Consider the following 20,335-nt stretch of genomic DNA (forward strand, 5'->3'; position numbering starts at 1 on the left):
ATCCTTCATATCTTCCAAACCAAACACATAATTCATCACTTATAAAAAGTAATTATTAATGGTAATGGCAAGAGTTTAATACATCTTGTAATCTAGAGAACGAAAGTGCATCAGTTAAACATCCCAAATCAGGAATTACCTGAATTATCCGGTAGAAATGAACCTGAGAATAATTCTGAGATCTTTCACTTAAACATAAGAACATTCATAAATGTTTTATACCCACATTTCCTGTATTGTAATTCACTACATTTCAAGTCCATTTCAGAGTAAAAACAAAAGTCATTTAAAAGAAATCACCTGCAGAAGAAAAGCAGCTGGTCAAACATGGGGGGGAGTGAGAGGTGAACTGGGGCTGGCAGTTTGTGAGCAGTACAACAATAATATAAGAATTATATCATTATGGCTTAAGGTTAGCATTCATTTAGCATAGATAAAAATGAAAAAACTTAACAGTAACTCTAACCAAATCAAACACAGCCTGATCACATGTTAAATACTAAAATGCTCATGGTGGGCCTTTAAGGTGACATTTTCTTTAACTGAGGAACTTTTACCGTCGGTGAGGTGTGTGAGGTCTTTCTGCTGTTTTTGTGTTGCAAAGTGTGCAGCTCTCTTTTAGCTTTAAAATGTATGTGTGGCTGCAGCGACTTGTTTCTTTGGTTTTAAGGCCTCTGTGGTGTGATGTCTATATGTTTACTTGTAGCCTAAATGTGTTCTTTAATCTAAGGTCCACCATATAACATTGTCGTCATATACAATTCTTTCTCCAACCTCCTCATACTCCTACTTGAAGGTGATGAGGTAGTCTGGGTATGCTTGGTTATCATGAAACACCACATACATGTTGGGATTGTCCATTTTATCCACCACGCTGTCGTAGCGGTCATCCGACTGTAGGTCCGTGCGAGGTGGAGGAACCCTCATGTTGCTTGTGCCCTGAGTGTAGAGACCAGTCAGGACTCGGGCCACAAACATTAACTGAGTACCATCAGCAGCTGGCTTGGAGTAGGTGGGGTTGGCTGAGTAGCTGGCGTTTACTGCAAAGTAGGTTCCAAGTCCATATGAAGTGGCTGAGAATGAGACAAAAAGGGGAATTAACAAGTATTTATATCTAAACAACCACAAGACCAGATCCTACACCATTAAAGCAATGACCACATATTACTTTGAATTATTCCTAAAGATCTTTACCGTTCTGCCCAGCAAAGCGCCTGTCGAACCCAGTTTTCATGATGGAGTCACAGTTGTCTTCGGTCGTCCCATGGTACAGAAGCTTTTCACCTGCTCCACCTTCCTGTTTGTTCTTATCAGAAAGTTTCTTCTCCTGGACTTCATAGGCGCGACGCAGATGAACATTCTGCAAGCGCTCGATCTGTCGAGAAAAACCAACACACTCAGAAAGAAACAACAAGAAAAGAGCTAGCTACCAAATTTACACTGGAAGGATGACCAGTTTCAAATTCACAGCGTTGATAGCAGATTATGAACACTTATAAGGGATATGCCAGGGCTACTAAAACTGGAAGTTAGATAGTCTGCAGACAATGTATTTTCCAATCAGAGCTGCCTACCTTCATTACAGTCTTGAAGACAGTTCGCTTGAAGGCCTCCTTCACTGTCCGGTACTCTTGAGAAGAAGGCTGCAGTACAACCACCTTCAGATTTTCATCATTACCCATGTTATCCCAGTACAAAGGGAGGGTGAAGTCTGGACAAAGTTGGAGATAACAAAATGAAAAGAAAAACAAGTTTGGTTAAGTAAGGCAGTTCCTCAAAGTCTCAAACCTAGAGAATAGTGAAAAATGATCTTTTATTGTATTAACTGTTACAATTTTGTTATTTACAATTATGCCATCTTCTCACCTGGCAGATTCTCAAGGCGTTTCAGGTTCGTTGTGTGTCCAAGTAATCTCATTTGTGTTTTGGCCTCAAGTCTCTGTAGATCCACACTCCACTTGATGCCCTGTGCATCCTCTATCCCTGCTGCTACATCTTTGTTTTCCAGGTTGTGATTGGCTGTTTTGGGGAGTCTCTCCCAGTTGCCATTGTGTCTCAGGATGCACCAAGCCACACGGGTGTACAAATCCTCCTCCTCCTTGACTCTTACCTCTCTTCTGAGGCAGCCGTGCAGAAAGGCATTAATCATCTGCATCACCTGGTTGACCCCATCTTTTAACCCACTCACTGTAAGGCTGCCCTGGCCGCACTGGTCCATCTGCAGGTACAAACCCTTGGTCTTCACCAGCTGTTTCAGATCATTCATGTTGTCCAAAGTGAGGATTCCCAGCTCCTCTTTTTTGAAGGTTTGAGTGGAGCACTGAGCCTGATACAGTTCCTTCAGCTTTGTCATGGCATCATCAACATCTTTTCTGGAGAGACCCAGGAACAGGAAGACGGACTGGCTTATGGACGTAGTACAGAGGGCGCCTAGACTCACAGACGAAACGGGTTGTTGTTGTTGTTGCACCTGAGGCACTGACACTGCAAGGTGAGTCAACAGACAACAATCAGTGAAACTTTCCAATAAAATAAGCAAACACAAAAGAAGAAGAATGTTTGTGAAAATTGGCATCACCTCTGTTGATTACAGCAGTTGAAAACATTTGCATTGCTTCCTCTTTAAATGCCAAAAAGACGTTGATCTTAAAAAGGACGAGGTGGATGTCAGTGAGAAAGTTAAATGAAGTGGTCGACGTGGCAGTCTTGACTCCTCGGAGGATGGCACTTGCCACAACACCGGGGTCCAATCCACCAACTCCTGCAGAAATGGTTTAAATTTTTACTGGAAGAATTCAAACTTCAACTTGATATTAGGTGTTTGTGGTTTTATTCTATTTAGAAAGTCTTACAAAATACTTACCAGCACAGATGGCAGGAATGGCCACGGACTTAAGTGTCAATGCGTCGCAATATTTAATGATGTCACACACCAGTTGTTCAATGATGCCTGCATCCTTTTCTCCACACACATGTAAAATGGCACTGCAGGGGAACGATCCAGGCTGGGATAGAAAAACCTGCCCTCGGCTCACATTTGCTACACAACACAGACAGTGTAAGTAAAAAGAAGTAAAGAATGCGTAGCTTGAAAATGCCTAGCATGTCCTCTTACCTGCTTTGAGTTCAGCCTCCACCTCTGGTCATTGGTCAGTTTGGATTGACTGCATCCTCTGGGTCTCTCTCCAGATTAACAGCAAGGTGCAATAATGTCACGCGGAAGATAAGATTAAACTTGACAACAATGCAACACCTGGGAACTCTAGCACTAACATGGCTAAATATGACTTAACATACTCTTCTGCTCACTAGGATATCTTAAGCTACAGCAGCTCTCACCCACCATACTGAAAATTTCTGAAGTCGGTCGTGTTCACCACAGCATCTGTAGTCTCGTTAGTGATGTCACCAAACACCAGCTGTAGTTTAACCCCGCTTCCTACTGTCATTATGATGTCATCAAGGTCACTGGTGAGGGACTTGAAGATTGCTGAAAGGAAGAACGTCAGTGGAAATAGTGAAATTATTTGTAATTTAAGTTATTCAAAGTCCGTCTGTAGCGATGTAGTTTACCTTCGCCTCCCTGATTCATTTTCATGCTGAGTTGCTTGTAGACATCATGATAGCACTGGAAATAAAGATACAAGCATTTAACACTTTCTCGTCAATAACGTATCTGACAAACCATTTACAACAGTTTCCGAAGTGTTGATATTCACCTGCTCAGAGTCAGGATAGTCTGGTTTAATGACAATGTGGATGCTGGAGAGAGACCCAGAGGATGCAGTCAATCCAAACTGACCAATGCTTTCAGTCAGCACTTGAATGGCTTCTCTCAGCGGGAACTTTAAAAGAATTCCAGGTCCGATAACTGTAAAGGCCACCGAGCACACCAAGTGCTGCTGTACACAGAGGTCCAAACATCTCTTCAACCCATTGCTAAGTGCCTGCAAAACAACAAAAATCATTTCCATAGTGTCCATAAAGTTGTCCCTGTGTGGCACTTTGTAACATGTAAATTAAAGCAAATTTCAGTTTAGTAGCTAAACTTCTACTACAACTTCCACTTAATGCAGCATTTGAACAGGTATGCTGAGAGAGCGAAAGTTTGAACTTTCTTCATAATTATCATTTCTTCTTATTATATTTTCTTTTTTTGTCATTGTTCTAACAACTACTTCAGTTATTTTATTCCTTATAAACAGAACACCACAAACTTTGAAGTGCTTCACCTGTACACTCTGCCCTCTGACTCCATCCCATGGCAAGCACTCAATGAAGAAGAGCTTGGAGCAGCCCAGAGATGAAGGTGCATCAACCTGCAGAACATCACCAGGGGCGAGGGTACATGTCGCTGCCATTGAGTCAAAATTTGACTTCAGTGCACTCCCTGCTCTTTTCAACAGACAATTACCAATTCTTGTTGAAGTTGGCTGGCTGCTGAGCATAGGGACCACCAACACATTCACCTGTTGAAATAATGTCAAATGATGTCAGTGTGAGTATTTCCTTGCTGCTGTATTCATGTAAGGTACTAGAGAAAATTGTCGAACCTGCTCATCCACCAAACTGCCAAGTTTGATCTCCAGGCTGGTCCTGTTGACTGCAATGCTCCGGGGAGAAGTTTGGAGCGTTCTGGGGGTAGGTATAGGTGTTACACCGGTGCTGGAGCTTTTCACATTTGGGGAGTTCAGACCTTGCTGTTCCCTGATAAGGACGTGACAGGAGCTCTCTACCAGCTCCTTGCTCACTTTACCCTCTGCTTGGAAGTACTGCTGTGCCCCTGGTCCATCCAGAACCAGTCTATCTGATAACAAACTGGATAGAGCTTTGCTTAATTCTGCCTGGACCTCCTTGATCAGACAGCGAGGGCCTGACACAACCACACAGGGGTACGGTACATGGGAAGGTTTTAAAGTCACCCTGTTCTGCTTCACATCAGTCATGCTTAAGAATTTATCGAAACAGTCAACCAGTTCAGGAAATGGTAGTTTCAACAATTCTTGTGTCCCGACTTGGTTTATCTGGTACTCATGCAGAACCTCTTTGAGCTTGTCCACATTTTTATTGTAGCCCACCAGACGAACTTTGGTTGTTCCACTGGGTCCTGGGATGAAGCTGACGTCCACTCTCAGCTCAGGACAGTTTGCTTCATTCTTGGCTTTGATCATGATTTCTTTTACTCTGTCAAGATCTGGAGGCACAGCTGCAGCTCCCTGAAGCTCCACATTGGCCACACTCAGGTCTCTCAACACTACTGCCAAAGCCTCATCAAGGTCATCAGAGGACACACTGGACAGAACCAACTCTGACCCCAAATCTAGGGAAACCGGATTTCTAAAGCTCTGCTGGAAACAAGCCTGGTATTTGGAGATGGCGCCACTGGATGTTATAAAGGCTATTAAATCTGGAGGGAGGTTAACCCTCTTTTCCATAACCTTTTTCTTCGGTTCATCATGTTTTGGAGCTCCTGACTGCACCACATTTTCTGGGCCCTTCAAGATGATAGAGGACATCTGTGTTTATCATAATCATGAAATCATCAGCCAAGGTTTCTCAAAGGTTGTGGTGTAGTGGAAGGTATTCGCAGGTATACAGAGTTCACCTAGTTGTTTTTCAGTCAGCACTGAGTATTCCCACTTCTAAATCCACTCTGATCTTTCAGTTGTGTTTTTCTCTAGGATGGCAAAGGCATGACATAGTTGTCCAATTTTCTTAAGTTGATGGAGTAAGGAATAAGGAATACTTGGTTAGAAAATGCATAATTATGTAGTCTGTGGTTTAGTATTTATTGCACCTCTTCTGTGTCTAATTTAGATTTCATATAGATTCTTAATCAAGTCATGTAACAATGTACAAATACCACTGGCCCAGTTTGGGTGCAGTCAAAGGGCGTGTTCCCTTGCTTGACATGCCACTTTAACAAACACATTTTAAACATAAATTAAGAGTTTACCCACTTCTCCAATCTCCACTACACCACTGGTATTGGGCAATATTCTCTCACCTGTGACTCACCAGCTTGACTGACGGTCAGTTGCAATTCACCAGAGGGAAAGGCGATGTTGTGAAACTTTCTCTGTAAAACTCTTTCCTGGTCTGTTGAATCAACGGAATCACACATTTAAACTAAAAATATAGTCACACTATTACTTATTTCAACTCAATTCCTTACCTTCTTTTTCCTTGAAACTAATTTTATAGGTGTTGTCTCCGATCTTTTCAATCATTCCACATTCACCTCCCCCAGAGTCTCGTTTTTTTAAAAAGTGTCGCCTGATCTTGTTCTTCTCTCTGTCCGTCAGATCTCTCGCTTCAAAAAATAAATGATGTTGGTAATTATCCATTTCACCGACAGTTCTGAACTTGAATAAAGTTTGGCACTTCTCAGTATGCCTGCGTCTCTGAAGTTGTCCTGTGCTTTCAGTTTCACTTTCATTTGACGGTAAATGTTGTGCTGCCTGATCAGTTACCGTACATATTAGCAGACTCCCTATTACATAAAGCTTATATTTACCTTTCTGTCTCTATGTAGCTATCTAGTTATATATACATAGACATGCAAGAAGTAAATAGACCCCTTTAATTTGAATTTGAATGAATGTGTCTATTTACTTCTTGTATATCTGTGTAAATTCTCTGCACATAACAGTTTAATGTTGATGTTTACCTGTTTTATTTATGGCACACTGACTTAAAAAAAAGTAGAATATATATATATATATATAGAATAGACTTTATTTAACCTGCTCATCAACCCAACTGCCAGGCCTGTCCTCCAGGGTTGTTCTGGTGACTGACTCAGTTGTCATGTTTGTTTTGCTAGTGGTGATGTTGGACTGCCATCTAGTGATCTAGTGTGGTGGAACAACTTGGTGCTCCCTGATTGGGACCTGATTGGAGCTTTTTTAGCAACCCCTTGCTTTCTTCTTGAACTCCTGGGGCCTCATGTACAAAGCATGCGTACGCACAAAAAAGTGGCGTACGTCCTTTCCCACGCTCACGTTCAGATGTATCAAACGTGAAACAATCGTAGAAATGTGCGTGCCCCACGCCAACTTCATAGCTGTCGTACGCACGTTTCTACAGCTATTGTTCCTTTGGCGACACTTAGAGGTGACGCTGGGAAACTGTTAATAATGTGAAAACAAGTAGTCATTAGAGTGATGTGCACATCAGAGACACACTTATAAACAATTAACACACCCACGTGTTTGCAATTATATAAGTGGATATAAAAGCATGCGCAATGTGATGAAGAAAATGGTATTAACAAAGACAGCGTTAGCGTTGTTAGAGGACCTTGTAAACGTGAGCGATTTAAGGAACGCATGGATTTACTTGCGAACCATGATAATTGGCTCATAAGACGATTTCGGTTACCAAGACCAGTGTTACTGGAGTTACTGCAGAGCTGCGGCCGGCCCGAGAGCGCAACGGGGGCCGGCGGGCCGGCTGCCTGACTGCGCTGGGGTTCTTGGCAACAGGGGCATTCCAGCGGGACCTGGCCGATCGGTCAGGAGTGTGCCAGTTAACCCTGAGCCGAGCCATGCCAGCTGTGTGGGACGGAATCATCCGAATGTCTTCCTGGTACATCAGATTCCCGTACAATGCTGTTGAACAGGCCGACATTAAAGCACAGTTTGCAGCGAGAGCCGGTTTCCCTAATGTAATCGGAGCTATTGACTGCACACACATTGCTATAAAAGCGCCATCACAGGATGATTTTTTTTATGTTAGTAGGAAACATTTTCATTCCATCAATGTTCAAATCATATGTGATGCGCGAATGCAGCTAACTAACATCGTGGCAAGGTGGCCTGGTTCAACGCATGACTCATTCATTATGACTAACAGCATGGCTGAGAACAGGCTGGAGACTGGCACGGTGCGCGATGGGTGGCTTCTATTCGTTATATTGTCCCGTATGTAACGCTGCTTTACATACGGGACAATTAAACGAATAAACTCTTTACTTACCCAGAAGCCGTGCCAGTGTGCCAGTGCATATTTGGGCATGTGCGCATTCAAATGTTCATGTTTTTGGTTTTCTTTATTTTCTGCTGGTGAAATTAGAGCTGCAGAGCTTTCTAACAAGCCCCTGATTGTCTCCCTGTGTTCAGTATTCTTGTCAGTAAAAGCGGGCGTAAAATGTCAGCCGCAGCGCCACACCTGTCCACACCTGTGTGTGTGCTGCTCGGATCCCACGGCATTTACAGCCTCACACACACGCTCCCACTCACGTCTTTTTTTTGGTCAAATTTATCCCTGTTGACAGGAACCAAACAGAATCTCCACTTCATTCACTAGAATCTTTAGCTTAGACTCTGTGAAATTCTGTGAAAATTTTCTTTCCTTTGTTCATCGCGTTATCTGATCGGACAAAGAGGTGAATCTCAGGTCCAGGGCCTATTTAAATAGATTTGCATATGTAAATGGGGCGTGGACAGGGAGGAGTTGCACGTGCGCTCAATTCCACGTTGATTGGCATGTACAAAAGAAACGTGCTTGGATCCATGCGTACGCACACTTTGATACATCTGAATATTTTTGTGCGTACGACAGTTTCCGGGTTCTGGCGTACGGCAAGTTTTAGTAGGAAATCCACGCAAGTATTCGTACATGAGGCCCCTGGTCCAGCTACATAGAATCAAAGTGTCTGATGACTGGCAGGACCTTTGTTTAAGTCTGCTTGTAGGTAGTCTAGTGGGTTTACCAGAGCTGGATTTCGTGAAATTGTCTTTCTGCAGCTGCTAAAGATCAGTAGATCTGCAGTGTTGGGTGACAATTGTCTGTGAATATGAGATACGAGTGACCCATTTGATGCTGTTTTATTTGATACACAAAATACTGATCAGTGAACTTAACTTATGAAATGTACCTGATGTAGCAATGTTTCTGCTTGAGAACTGTAAACAGCTCTTTCCACATCTTTCTTCAATCTATAAAAATCTGTTTCTTCAGAAATACAAATATTAACCAAATAAAGAAAGATTGACTCCATCAAAGATTTGGCAAATTTAATCCTTCATATCTTCCAAACCAAACACATAATTCATCACTTATAAAAAGTAATTATTAATGGTAATGGCAACAGTTGAATACATCTTGTAATCAAGAGAACGAAAGTGCATCAGTTATACATCCCAAATCAGGAATTACCTGAATTATCCTGTAGAAATGAACCTGAGAATATGTCTGAGATCTTTCACTTAAACATAAGAACATTCATAAATGTTTTATACCCACATTTCCTGTATTGTAATTCACTACATTTCAAGTCCATTTCAGAGTAAAAACAAAAGTAATTTAAAAGAAATCACCTGCAGAAGAAAAGCAGCTGGTCAAACATGGGGGGGAGTGAGAGGTGAACTGGGGCTGGCAGTTTGTGAGCAGTACAACAATAATATAAGAATTATATCATTATGGCTTAAGGTTAGCATTCATTTAGCATAGATAAAAATGAAAAAACTTAACAGTAACTCTAACCAAATCAAACACAGCCTTATCACATGTTAAATACTAAAATGCTCATGGTGGGCCTTTAAGGTGACATTTGCTTTAACTGAGGAACTTTTACCGTCGGTGAGGTGTGTGAGGTCTTTCTGCTGTTTTTGTGTTGGAAAGTGTGCAGCTCTCTTTTAGCTTTAAAATGTATGTGTGGCTGCAGCGACTTGTTTCTTTGGTTTTAAGGCCTCTGTGGTGTGATGTCTATATGTTTACTTGTAGCCTAAATGTGTTCTTTAATCTAAGGTCCACCATATAACATTGTCGTCATATACAATTCTTTCTCCAACCTCCTCATACTCCTACTTGAAGGTGATGAGGTAGTCTGGGTATGCTTGGTTATCATGAAACACCACATACATGTTGGGATTGTCCATTTTATCAACCACGCTGTCGTAGCGGTCATCAGACTGTGGGTCAGTGCGAGGTGGAGGAACCTTCATGCTGCTTGTGCCCTGAGTGTAGAGGCCAGTCAGGACTCGGGCCACAAACATTAACTGAGTACCATCAGCAGCTGGCTTGGAGTAGGTGGGGTTGGCTGAGTAACTGGCGTTTACTGCAAAGTAGGTTCCAAGTCCATATGAAGTGGCTGAGAATGAGACAAAAAGGGGAATTAACAAGTATTTATATCTAAACAACAACAAGACCAGATCCTACACCATTAAAGCAATGACCACATATTACTTTGAATTATTCCTAAAGATCTTTACCGTTCTGCCCAGCAAAGCGCCTGTCGAACCCAGTTTTCATGATGGAGTCACAGTTGTCTTCGGTCGTCCCATGGTACAGAAGCTTTTCACCTGCTCCACCTTCCTGTTTGTTCTTATCAGAAAGTTTCTTCTCCTGGACTTCATAGGCGCGACGCAGATGAACATTCTGCAAGCGCTCGATCTGTCGAGAAAAACCAACACACTCAGAAAGAAACAACAAGAAAAGAGCTAGCTACCAAATTTACACTGGAAGGATGACCAGTTTCAAATTCACAGCGTTGATAGCAGATTATGAACACTTATAAGGGATATGCCAGGGCTACTAAAACTGGAAGTTAGATAGTCTGCAGACAATGTATTTTCCAATCAGAGCTGCCTACCTTCATTACAGTCTTGAAGACAGTTCGCTTGAAGGCCTCCTTCACTGTCCGGTACTCTTGAGAAGAAGGCTGCAGTACAACCACCTTCAGATTTTCATCATTACCCATGTTATCCCAGTACAAAGGGAGGGTGAAGTCTGGACAAAGTTGGAGATAACAAAATGAAAAGAAAAACAAGTTTGGTTAAGTAAGGCAGTTCCTCAAAGTCTCAAACCTAGAGAATAGTGAAAAATGATCTTTTATTGTATTAACTGTTACAATTTTGTTATTTACAATTATGCCATCTTCTCACCTGGCAGATTCTCAAGGCGTTTCAGGTTCGTTGTGTGTCCAAGTAATCTCATTTGTGTTTTGGCCTCAAGTCTCTGTAGATCCACACTCCACTTGATGCCCTGTGCATCCTCTATCCCTGCTGCTACATCTTTGTTTTCCAGGCTGTGATTGGCTGTTTTGGGGAGTCTCTCCCAGTTGCCATTGTGTCTCAGGATGCACCAAGCCACACGGGTGTACAAATCCTCCTCCTCCTTGACTCTTACCTCTCTTCTGAGGCAGCCGTGCAGAAAGGCATTAATCATCTGCATCACCTGGTTGACCCCATCTTTTAACCCACTCACTGTAAGGCTGCCCTGGCCGGACTGGTCCATCTGTAGGTACAAACCCTTGGTCTTCACCAGCTGTTTCAGATCATTCATGTTGTCCAAAGTGAGGATTCCCAGCTCCTCTTTTTTGAAGGTTTGAGTGGAGCACTGAGCCTGATACAGTTCCTTCAGCTTTGTCATGGCATCATCAACATCTTTTCTGGAGAGACCCAGGAACAGGAAGACGGACTGGCTTATGGACGTAGTACAGAGGGCGCCTAGACTCACAGATGAAATGGGTTGTTGTTGTTGTTGTTGTTGTTGCACCTGAGGCAACTGAGGCACTGACACTGCAAGGTGAGTCAACAGACAACAATCAGTGAAACTTTCCAATAAAATAAGAACATTCAGATTTTCAAGCAAACACAAAAGAAGAAGAATGTTTGTGAAAATTGGCATCACCTCTGTTGATTACAGCAGTTGAAAACATTTGCATTGCTTCCTCTTTAAATGCCAAAAAGACGTTGATCTTAAAAAGGACGAGGTGGATGTCAGTGAGAAAGTTAAGTGAAGTGGTCGATGTGGCAATCTTGACTCCTCGGAGGATGGCACTTGCCACAACACCCGGGTCCAATCCACCAGCTCCTGCAGAAATGGTTTAAATTTTTACTGGAAGAATTAAAACTTCAACTAAAAACTTGACATTAGGTGTTTGTGGTTTTATTCTATTTAGAAAGTCTTACAAAATACTTACCAGCACAGATGGCAGGAATGGCCACGGACTTAAGTGTCAATGCGTCGCAATATTTAATGATGTCACACACCAGTTGTTCAATGATACCTGCATCCTTTTCTCCACACACATGTAAAATGGCACTGCAGGGGAACGATCCAGGCTGGGATAGAAAAACCTGCCCTCGGCTCACATTTGCTACACAACACAGACAGTGTAAGTAAAAAGAAGTAAAGAATGCGTAGCTTGAAAATGTCTAGCATGTCCTCTTACCTGCTTTGAGTTCAGCCTCCACCTCTGGTCCAGCTACAGTTAAGATGTCTTTGCACACGCCATCTGCAAAGATAAGATTAAACTTGACAACAATGCAACACCTGGGAACTCTAGCACTAACATGGCTAAATATGACTTAACATACTCTTCTGCTCACAGTAAATGTTGTGGCCCGAGTCCCTGAATGGTCTCTAACGCTCAGGGCCAAAGCAACATGAAAGTTCCTCCACCTCGCAATGGCCTACGAGTCCCTGGATGACCGCTAACGACAGCCGTGGTGGAGAAAATGGACAATCCCAACAATGTAATGTGGTGTTTTCATGATAACCAAGCATACCCGACTACCTTCAGATCCTATCGAAGTAGGACTATAGTAAGTTGTAGAAAGAAGGTTGTATATACGACGATGTTATAAGTGGTGGAACCTTAGATTAAAAAAGCATTCTAACTACAGGTAAACATATAGACATCACACCACAGAAGCCTTGCAGCTCTTCTCTTCTCTGCTAGTGCAGTTGATGGTTTGGCTCCTATTCCTTCTACTGTTTTTGTTTAAATAACTTTGTCCTCCAAATGTTTTATGTAGTCTGTCTGAAATGGAGCGACTTGAAAATTGTAGCAATTACAGTAAGGTAAAGGTGGGTATAAGCCTGCTGACTACTCACAGGCAGAATCAGGGGAAGCAAAGTGTCAACACTGCGTGAGTCAAATTGGTTTTGATAAAATATTCTGTCTCGTCTTTCATGTTTTTATTGTGATATTTGCCCTCGCATAAGTCAGTACCGGTCTGAGTTGTCTTCCCCGCCCTGAGTGTTGTGGGTATATCTTGTCTGCGTCTCCCCTGTGTCCTGTGCCAAAGTGTTTCGTCCTTGGATCGTGTCACCTAAGCCTTTTCCTAGTTTTGGCCATAGCCAACGAGTGTTTTTTGCCTTTTGTTTTATAGTGACTAGTTTTGTTGTGTTTTTTCAGCCTTCCTTGGAGACACAATTTTCATTTAATGTTTAGCAGCCTTTTTGATTTTCCGTCATTATGAGTGATTTGGATTTTGATAACTTTTTTTCATAAACCAGGTTTTAGTTTTTTCCTCTTTGGAGTGATTTTTGTTTTCCTGAGTTTAGGCCTGTTTTTCATAGCCTGCCTGTAGCACACGCTGTTTAAAAGGGTTTTGTGATTAGTTCAAAATAAAAATCGGCTATGAAACCTCTGCGTCGGGTCCTGCTTGGAGTCCGGGCCTGACATCGAACACTTCAGTTCTATGAAGAGAAATTAAGCAATTAGTAAAAGAGAACAGGAAACACACCACAAAACAGAACATCCCCAGATTTAGGCCGACTAGAGATGGCAGTGGCAACATCAACAAACGAGCACAACACTATAACAATAGAAATTTTTTATTGATCCCATTGTCACATGTTTAGATCAAAAAATGGGTGGGTCAACTGGTCAGGATCAATTTAAATTCCAGACTCGGTGTGGTCTTTGTTGGTGAATGCAAATAAAGATCATCAATGTCTTCTGTAAACATAGAGGTAACTTATATTGTGGGAGCAGACTATAGCCGAAATTAATTAATCACACCACTCTCTGATGAATCCCACCTCCTTTGATAATTGGGTGTCATATTGTCGCACCTTCTTCTAACTTTGATATTTATCCATATGAAACATCTCACCTGCTACTGCTGGGAACAGGAATGAACCATTTCCATGTAGTAGCGAGGGGCAATTGGGCAATAATTCTCTTGATGTTTGTACACAAACAGTTGTAAATATGCTACATTAATGAAGCATAAGTTAATAATGTAATATGAAAAAAAAGTAATAATCGGGGGTATTTCTGCAGCCTTTTATCCTCTTTGTTTTAGTTTTACTTTAGTCACCCCCATGTGGATATGTGTTGTCAAAAGTGGTGTGATAAGTGTATAATCATGATTTCATTGCAATAAACTTGTTTAAAGAACCTGTATAAGACTATCCGGAAGGAAATCCCCACCTAAAGCATAAAATAACCTTTGTATGTAACAGGGTGTCCATTTACAAACATGTTATTATGGGATAATGACAGACACCACAACGCTTACAGTAATTGAAAGTGAAAGTAATGAAAACAGTTCAGATTGCACCCTACCTTGAAGACGCACTAAGGCAAGAAGGCGGAAGTTTCCTTTGAGTTCAGAAGTGTCCGAAAAATGGAATGAATTTCAACATCCATTGTTCTTTGAGGCGAGAGATGTGACAGACAGAGAGAGGGAAAAGATCAGGAGACACTTCCTCAAAAAAGAGACTCTGGGGGCGTGTGAATGCGACAGTTGAAAAATTGGGGCAATGTCTATAAATCAGTTTTCAAGGAGAAGAAGGTAAGAAACCCAATGTGTCAAAAATATTTTTAGGTTATAGGTAGAATACTTTGCTTTGCTTTGTTTATTGTTGGTCATTGGTTCACTTGGTTCATTGTTGTTTGTCTTTTACAGACCAGGAAAGAGTGTTTTGCAGAAGAAGTTCCACACCAGCTATCTTCCTTCTGGAGAATTACATCTGACTGTGAGTCAAAAACAGACCACGACGAACCCTGACCAGCCCTCAACAGTCAATCTTTTCAGGTAAGAAAACAATAAAAATCTCTAGAAACCCGGGCTGACTCACTGTACACGTTAAGCACGAATGACAGAGCCAATCTGGCCTGACCTGTTTAGGGAATTTCTCGGAAGAGACCAGCTGAATAACTTCACGCGTCATGGTGGCTGGCTGTTTCAGCACATTCCAAAAGAAGCTGGGCATGGACATTTTTTTCTTTTAACACTGAGAAAAACTAAAGAACACATTTTTTTAAGACTTAAAGTGAAACTCTTCTGGCTGAAGCAGTCTTGCTCATTGCTGGACTGCGTCAAAACTGGTTATCCACATTAGTTTAAAAAAACATGTGAAAATACTAAACAATTCAAGTGGCTCTTCAGTTTTAGTCGAATATGATCATTGTTTCAGTTTTTCAGTAGTGAAGTTAAAACCTCACGTCATTTAATGTTTCTAAACTTTCTCTCGTTTGTGTTAACCAAGGCGACGTCACTAGGTTTTAAGGACAGGGGGGGCTTAGCCCAAGGAGATGCACAGGATGTGAGCAAACGAGCACGTGAGCGCAAAAATTTGCAAATAGCTAGTAAAGACCGAGAAATATTTCATTAGTATTAGTAGTTATTTATTAGTATGTTATTAATCAGTTTTTTTAAATAATACAATACAACAACAAACAAAGGTTTGCACAGTATCATGTATGTTTACAGCATTAACAAGAAAAATTGGCTACAATTGCAGTTACTTGGTGGTGGAAGCATCAAAGAATGTCGTCTGTTTTTTAAGGGTGGTAAATCGGTCTATCACTTGTTGCTATCTTTTTCAACTGACATGACTGCAAGGACTGTGTGTGTGGCTCTTCAGCTTTACCTGTCCTGGGCCCTGTGTCTTTGTCACCTAAATCAAACCCTGTAGTGGAGGGAGTTGCGGTGTTTGCTTCATCATTTTCCCTCTTTGCTGTTTGCTCTCCTTCTCTCTCTGTAGTAACTTGATCTTCCTCTGCCTCTGGTTCCCCTTGCCTCTCTGACTTGACCTTTGCTTGTTCTCCCTCAGCGCTCTCCTTCTGCCTGACCCTTCAAGACACACAATGAATTGAATTAATAACTGATCAACATAGAGGCGAATGCCATGACTTTTGCTCAGAACACAATAATTGTTGCTCCCAATATTTGAAAATCACACACACACACATAACTTGGCTTTCTCCATTTCTAATCATTACTCCAAATAAAGGCTCAAGTTAAATAGTCTTATATGGTGCACCTTGACTGAATTGTTTCATATTTCATAGACTGGTCTGCATCACAAATGACTCTATCTGTGAAATCCTTCAGACTTCACCTTTCCAGTAAGGTCTCTCCCCCTCTCACCACGGTGCTCCTCTGCCCGGACTCCTACAGGTCAATAGGGGTGATGGAGTTGTTATTATTACTAACAAACTATTATTACTAAGTTACTAACTGTTACTAGCAGCAGTGATCAATACTTACTGTCCTGAAAAACTTTCTTATATCCATCTGCGCATCCATCCATTCACGTTCGTCCTCGTAATGCTTGTTTTAACGGCTCTTTGGTCAATAGAAGTAAACACTAAAGGCTGCAGGTACGCGGCCACAAGCAAGGCGCAGGGGAAAACGTGGACTGGATTTTCAGTAATGTGGTTTTGCGTTCTGAACAAGTGAATAAAATAATAATAAAAAAAATATAATATATTATATAAGGCACACAACACCAAACGATTTAGGTTGAGGGGGGCTCGAAGAATTTAGGGGGGCTTCGGCCTACACAGGCCTACACGCCACTGGTGTGTAACTAAACATGATGCGGCATTTGTCTTGTAAAATGTATTAGCATTAACTTTTTTTTGTGGAAGGAAAATGTTAATGACTAATAGTATTTTTATTTTTATTTTTTCCTTAGACATGCAAAACAAGCAAATAAGAAAAAGCCTTGAGAAGATTTTCAAGCTAGATATGTATACCAATCTGTTACCTGAAGACAAACCTGAGGCAGATAAAATAGTTAAGGAAACAATGTCTGGTATTGACTCACGTGGACTTTAATCATTAGAAGAAGAGGAGGCAGGTGGTAGGGGGGAGATCTTACACAAAGGGTCTGTAGATGCCTTCTGGCAGTGCTGGCAGAGAACTGGGAAAAAAAAGTGGATCAGGTCTCATCGATCTAATTGAGAGGTACCAAGACTATCAGGTGGTTGATCCAAAAAGTGCCAGAATCCAACTTGCAGGACCTCTCGTTGTGACTGATGATCTCAAAGTATACAACAGAGGGTGGTTATGCGGTGGTAGTGGGAGAGGTTGAGGCTGTAAACAAGAGGATTGCAATCGGGAAAAGAGCGTGCCAACCCAGAAAGAGAAGTACCAATTTGTGGAAAAGCAGTTCAAAACTGGTAGAGGAGAATTTAATCGACACATGACTGCACACTGTCCGAGGTTAAAATCCACAAAGGATGCCAACAATATGCTTGGAAGCCTTGACAAAGAGGTGCAGCAAGCAATCTAAGTAAAACAACTTGATGAACTGATCAAAAAGATAAGGAAAAGAGAGTTAAGATCAGCACAGCTTTACTTACTTCATAAAATCCAAGCAATGCACTCCAAGTACCAGGTCTCGCTTCCAACAGAACCTCAGAAATCCGGTTTCCCTGGGGTGGGGTAGACCTGGTTTCTGTCCAGTTTGTCCCCTGATGCCCTTGATGAAGCTGAGGCACACTGCATAGAGACGATTGTGGCCAATGGGGAGCTTCAGGGAGCTGCAGCTGTGCGACAGATTTTGACAGAGTGAAAGAATCATGATCAAGCCAAGAACGAAGCAAACTGTCGTGGAGCTGAAGTGGGAATCAGCTTCATCCCCGGTCGTAGTGGGACCACCAAAGTTCGTCTGGTGGGTTAACAATGAAATGTGAACAAGCTCAAAGGTTTCTGCAGAGTACCAGATAAACCAGTCGAGACACAAGAAGTGTTGAACTTACCGCTTCCTGAACTGGTTGAACTCTTTTATAAAGTGTTAAAATGATCGGCATGAAGCAGACCAACGTAACCGTTAAAGCCTCCATTTCCCATACCCCTGGTTCTGGGTCCAGGCCCTGCGCTGTCCTGATCAGGAAAGGCTCAGAGAAACATATAAATGCAACTCTAGCCAGTCTGACATCAGAATAAAAGTGGTTCTGGATGGACCAGGGCACAGCTGTACTTCCAAGCAGAGGGTAAAGTGAGCAAGGAGCTGGTAGAGGACTCCTGTCCATGTCTATCAGGGAACAGCAAGGTGTGAACTCCCCAATTGTGAAAAGCGTCCAGCACCAGCAGTGTAACACCTACACCTGCCCCAGAACCTCCAACTCTCCTCGGAGCATTACAGTCAACAGACAGCCTGGGATCAACACTGCGGCAGTTTTGGGATGAGCAGGTTCGACAATTTTCTGTTTCTATTTACAGAAATAAAGTATTAAAAAGCACCAATTCAACAGTTAAACTAATATTATATCTTAATTTTTCCACAGGTGAATGTGTTGGTGGTCCCCATGCACAAGAAGCAGCTAACTTCTACAAAATTGGTAAAGATCGGTTGAAAAGAAGCGGGGGAATGCATTCAAGTCAAAGTTTGACTTCAATGGCAGCGACATGTACCCCTCGCCCTGGTGATGTTCTGCAGGTTGATGCACCTTCATGCTCTGGGCTGCTCCAAGCTCTTCCTTCATTGAGTGCTTGCCATGGGAGGGAGTCAGAGGGCAGAGTGTACGGTGAAGCACTTCAAAGTTTGTTGTGTTCTGTTATAAGATAAAAAAAATAACTAAGTAGTATGTTAGAACAATGACAAAATAAGAAAATATATAAAGAAGAAATGATAATTATAAAGAAAGTTCAAACTTTGCACTCTACTCAGCAGCAATACCGGGTCAAATGCTGCATTAAGTGGAAGTTGTAGTAGAAGTTAGCTACAAACTGAAATTTGCTTTAATTAATACGATGTTACAAAAAAAGAGAAGTTCCAGGAGGGGGGGAGAACACACACAAAGGGAATACAAGCTGTTTGAAATACACTATGGAAAGTGGGGTGACAATATTTTGGAATATTGTATTTGGAAATTGCAGAAAGCAAACTGAAAGGAAAAAAAAGAAAATTAAACAACTAGGCAATGTGTTGAAATAGATGTTTGGAAGACGAAGACCTCCTCCTCCACGTGCTCATGTGTTACAAAGCAGAATCAACTTGGTGTGGCTCCGGGGAGTGGCCTTGGGTACTTTTTAACAGTTATGGAGGGATCGGACCGGGAATTCTTTCTATTATCTTTTAGAAGTTTCCACAGGCTGAGGAAGAGAAATACCGCGATAAATCCAACGTGCGGGAAGAAACATTGAAAGCAAAAGTGTGGTCAGGAAGGGTATTGAGAAATGACTGCAATCCACCTCTGGGCTCTGACTCACAGCAAATCCGACGATATAAGAGGGGGGAATCCTGTGATAAGACACAGACTATACACTGCTCATTGAGTAGGGCAGGAAAAAAGGGTGAAGATATACCGAAAAAACAGAAAAAAAAGTACAGGAACACATGATGTTTAACAGGAGTGGTTTGGGTGGGGGGGGGAAAATCAGATACTTTATTGACGAGAAAAGTGTTAAATGCATATGGTAATGGTAGTAATTAATAAAAAGGAGGAGGGAATAAGGGTCAAGGCGGAGGAGTGTCTTAATCAGTAAAGAGAGGGGATGTCTACAAAAGAAACAATACGGCGATGAAGACGAAGAGGACATGAGTCACAAGGTAGGTCTAAAATATTAAACTAACATACAATGGAGAGCGTTCAAGATGCGAAAAGGGGGGAAGGAAAAAAAGGGGAGGAAACGGGAAGACGGTGGGGGGAGAGGTGGGGGGAAAATGAAAAATAACTTAAATTACAAAGGGGGGGAACAAAAGGGATGGAAAAGAAGAGTAGAAAGAAAAAAAAAAAGAAGGGAAAGTGTGGGTCGAACATATGGGTAGGGGGGGGGAAAATGACCCGAACTAAGAGTAGAGAGAAAGATGATAATTTAAAACGTTAAAACCACGAGGATTATGCAAATGTTGATCAGACAGACAGAGACATAAACTGAAAATCGCAAGAGGGGAAATCAAAAGGTACCCTGCGAAGGGGGCGGAACGAGGGTAGATAATGTAGCCACGAGGGGGAATATGAGGGTCAGTGAGTAGCAGAAACACTGCGTAAAAATGAATAGAAAAATGATACACGAATGTGCAGGGAGGTTAAAGAAGGAGAAAGTACGGAAAGGGAAAAAATGGGGTGTAAAAAGAGAACAGGTAGCGTGGCGTAGAAGATGTGAAATTGTGAAGGGTAAAGTAAGGGTAAGGCGAGAAGAAGAGGGATCAAAAAAAATAACGAAAAAAAAACAATAAAGAAGAAAGAAAGAACGGAACAGGAAAAAGGGGAAAATAGTGGAGCGTGGAAATGATTAGGTGGAACAAACACAGACCGAGGGGAAAACAAGTAGGGTCACAGAAAGAAAAAGGGAACAAATGGTAAGATTCAGTAGATGGAAGGGGGGTGGAGTAAGGAGAAAAAAGAGAAGCT

At 41.9% G+C, this 20,335-nt stretch overlaps 1 protein-coding gene across 7 annotated transcripts in view; it reads right to left on the reverse strand.

Moving 5' to 3' along the window:
• The window catches only part of LOC104936959 (poly [ADP-ribose] polymerase 14), a 43,755-nt gene that overhangs the window by 6,869 nt on the left and 16,551 nt on the right, over positions 1-20,335 (reverse strand). For 2 of the 7 annotated variants that reach the window (XM_027287907.1, XM_027287867.1), the window contains exons 4-5: positions 4,233-4,469; positions 3,720-3,947 (exon numbers count right to left, since the gene is read on the reverse strand). In XM_027287907.1, coding sequence (XP_027143708.1) covers positions 3,720-3,947; positions 4,233-4,469 — 465 coding nt within the window. Of the gene's footprint in view, positions 1-3,719; positions 3,948-4,232; positions 4,470-4,553; positions 5,496-6,007; positions 6,100-6,175; positions 6,448-20,335 lie in introns of those variants that run through there. The other 5 variants (XM_027288059.1, XM_027288000.1, XM_027287949.1 and 2 more) reach the window with 4 other exon arrangements.

This window comes from Larimichthys crocea, chromosome I, assembly GCF_000972845.2.
Source record: "Larimichthys crocea isolate SSNF chromosome I, L_crocea_2.0, whole genome shotgun sequence".
NCBI lineage: Eukaryota > Metazoa > Chordata > Actinopteri > Sciaenidae > Larimichthys > Larimichthys crocea.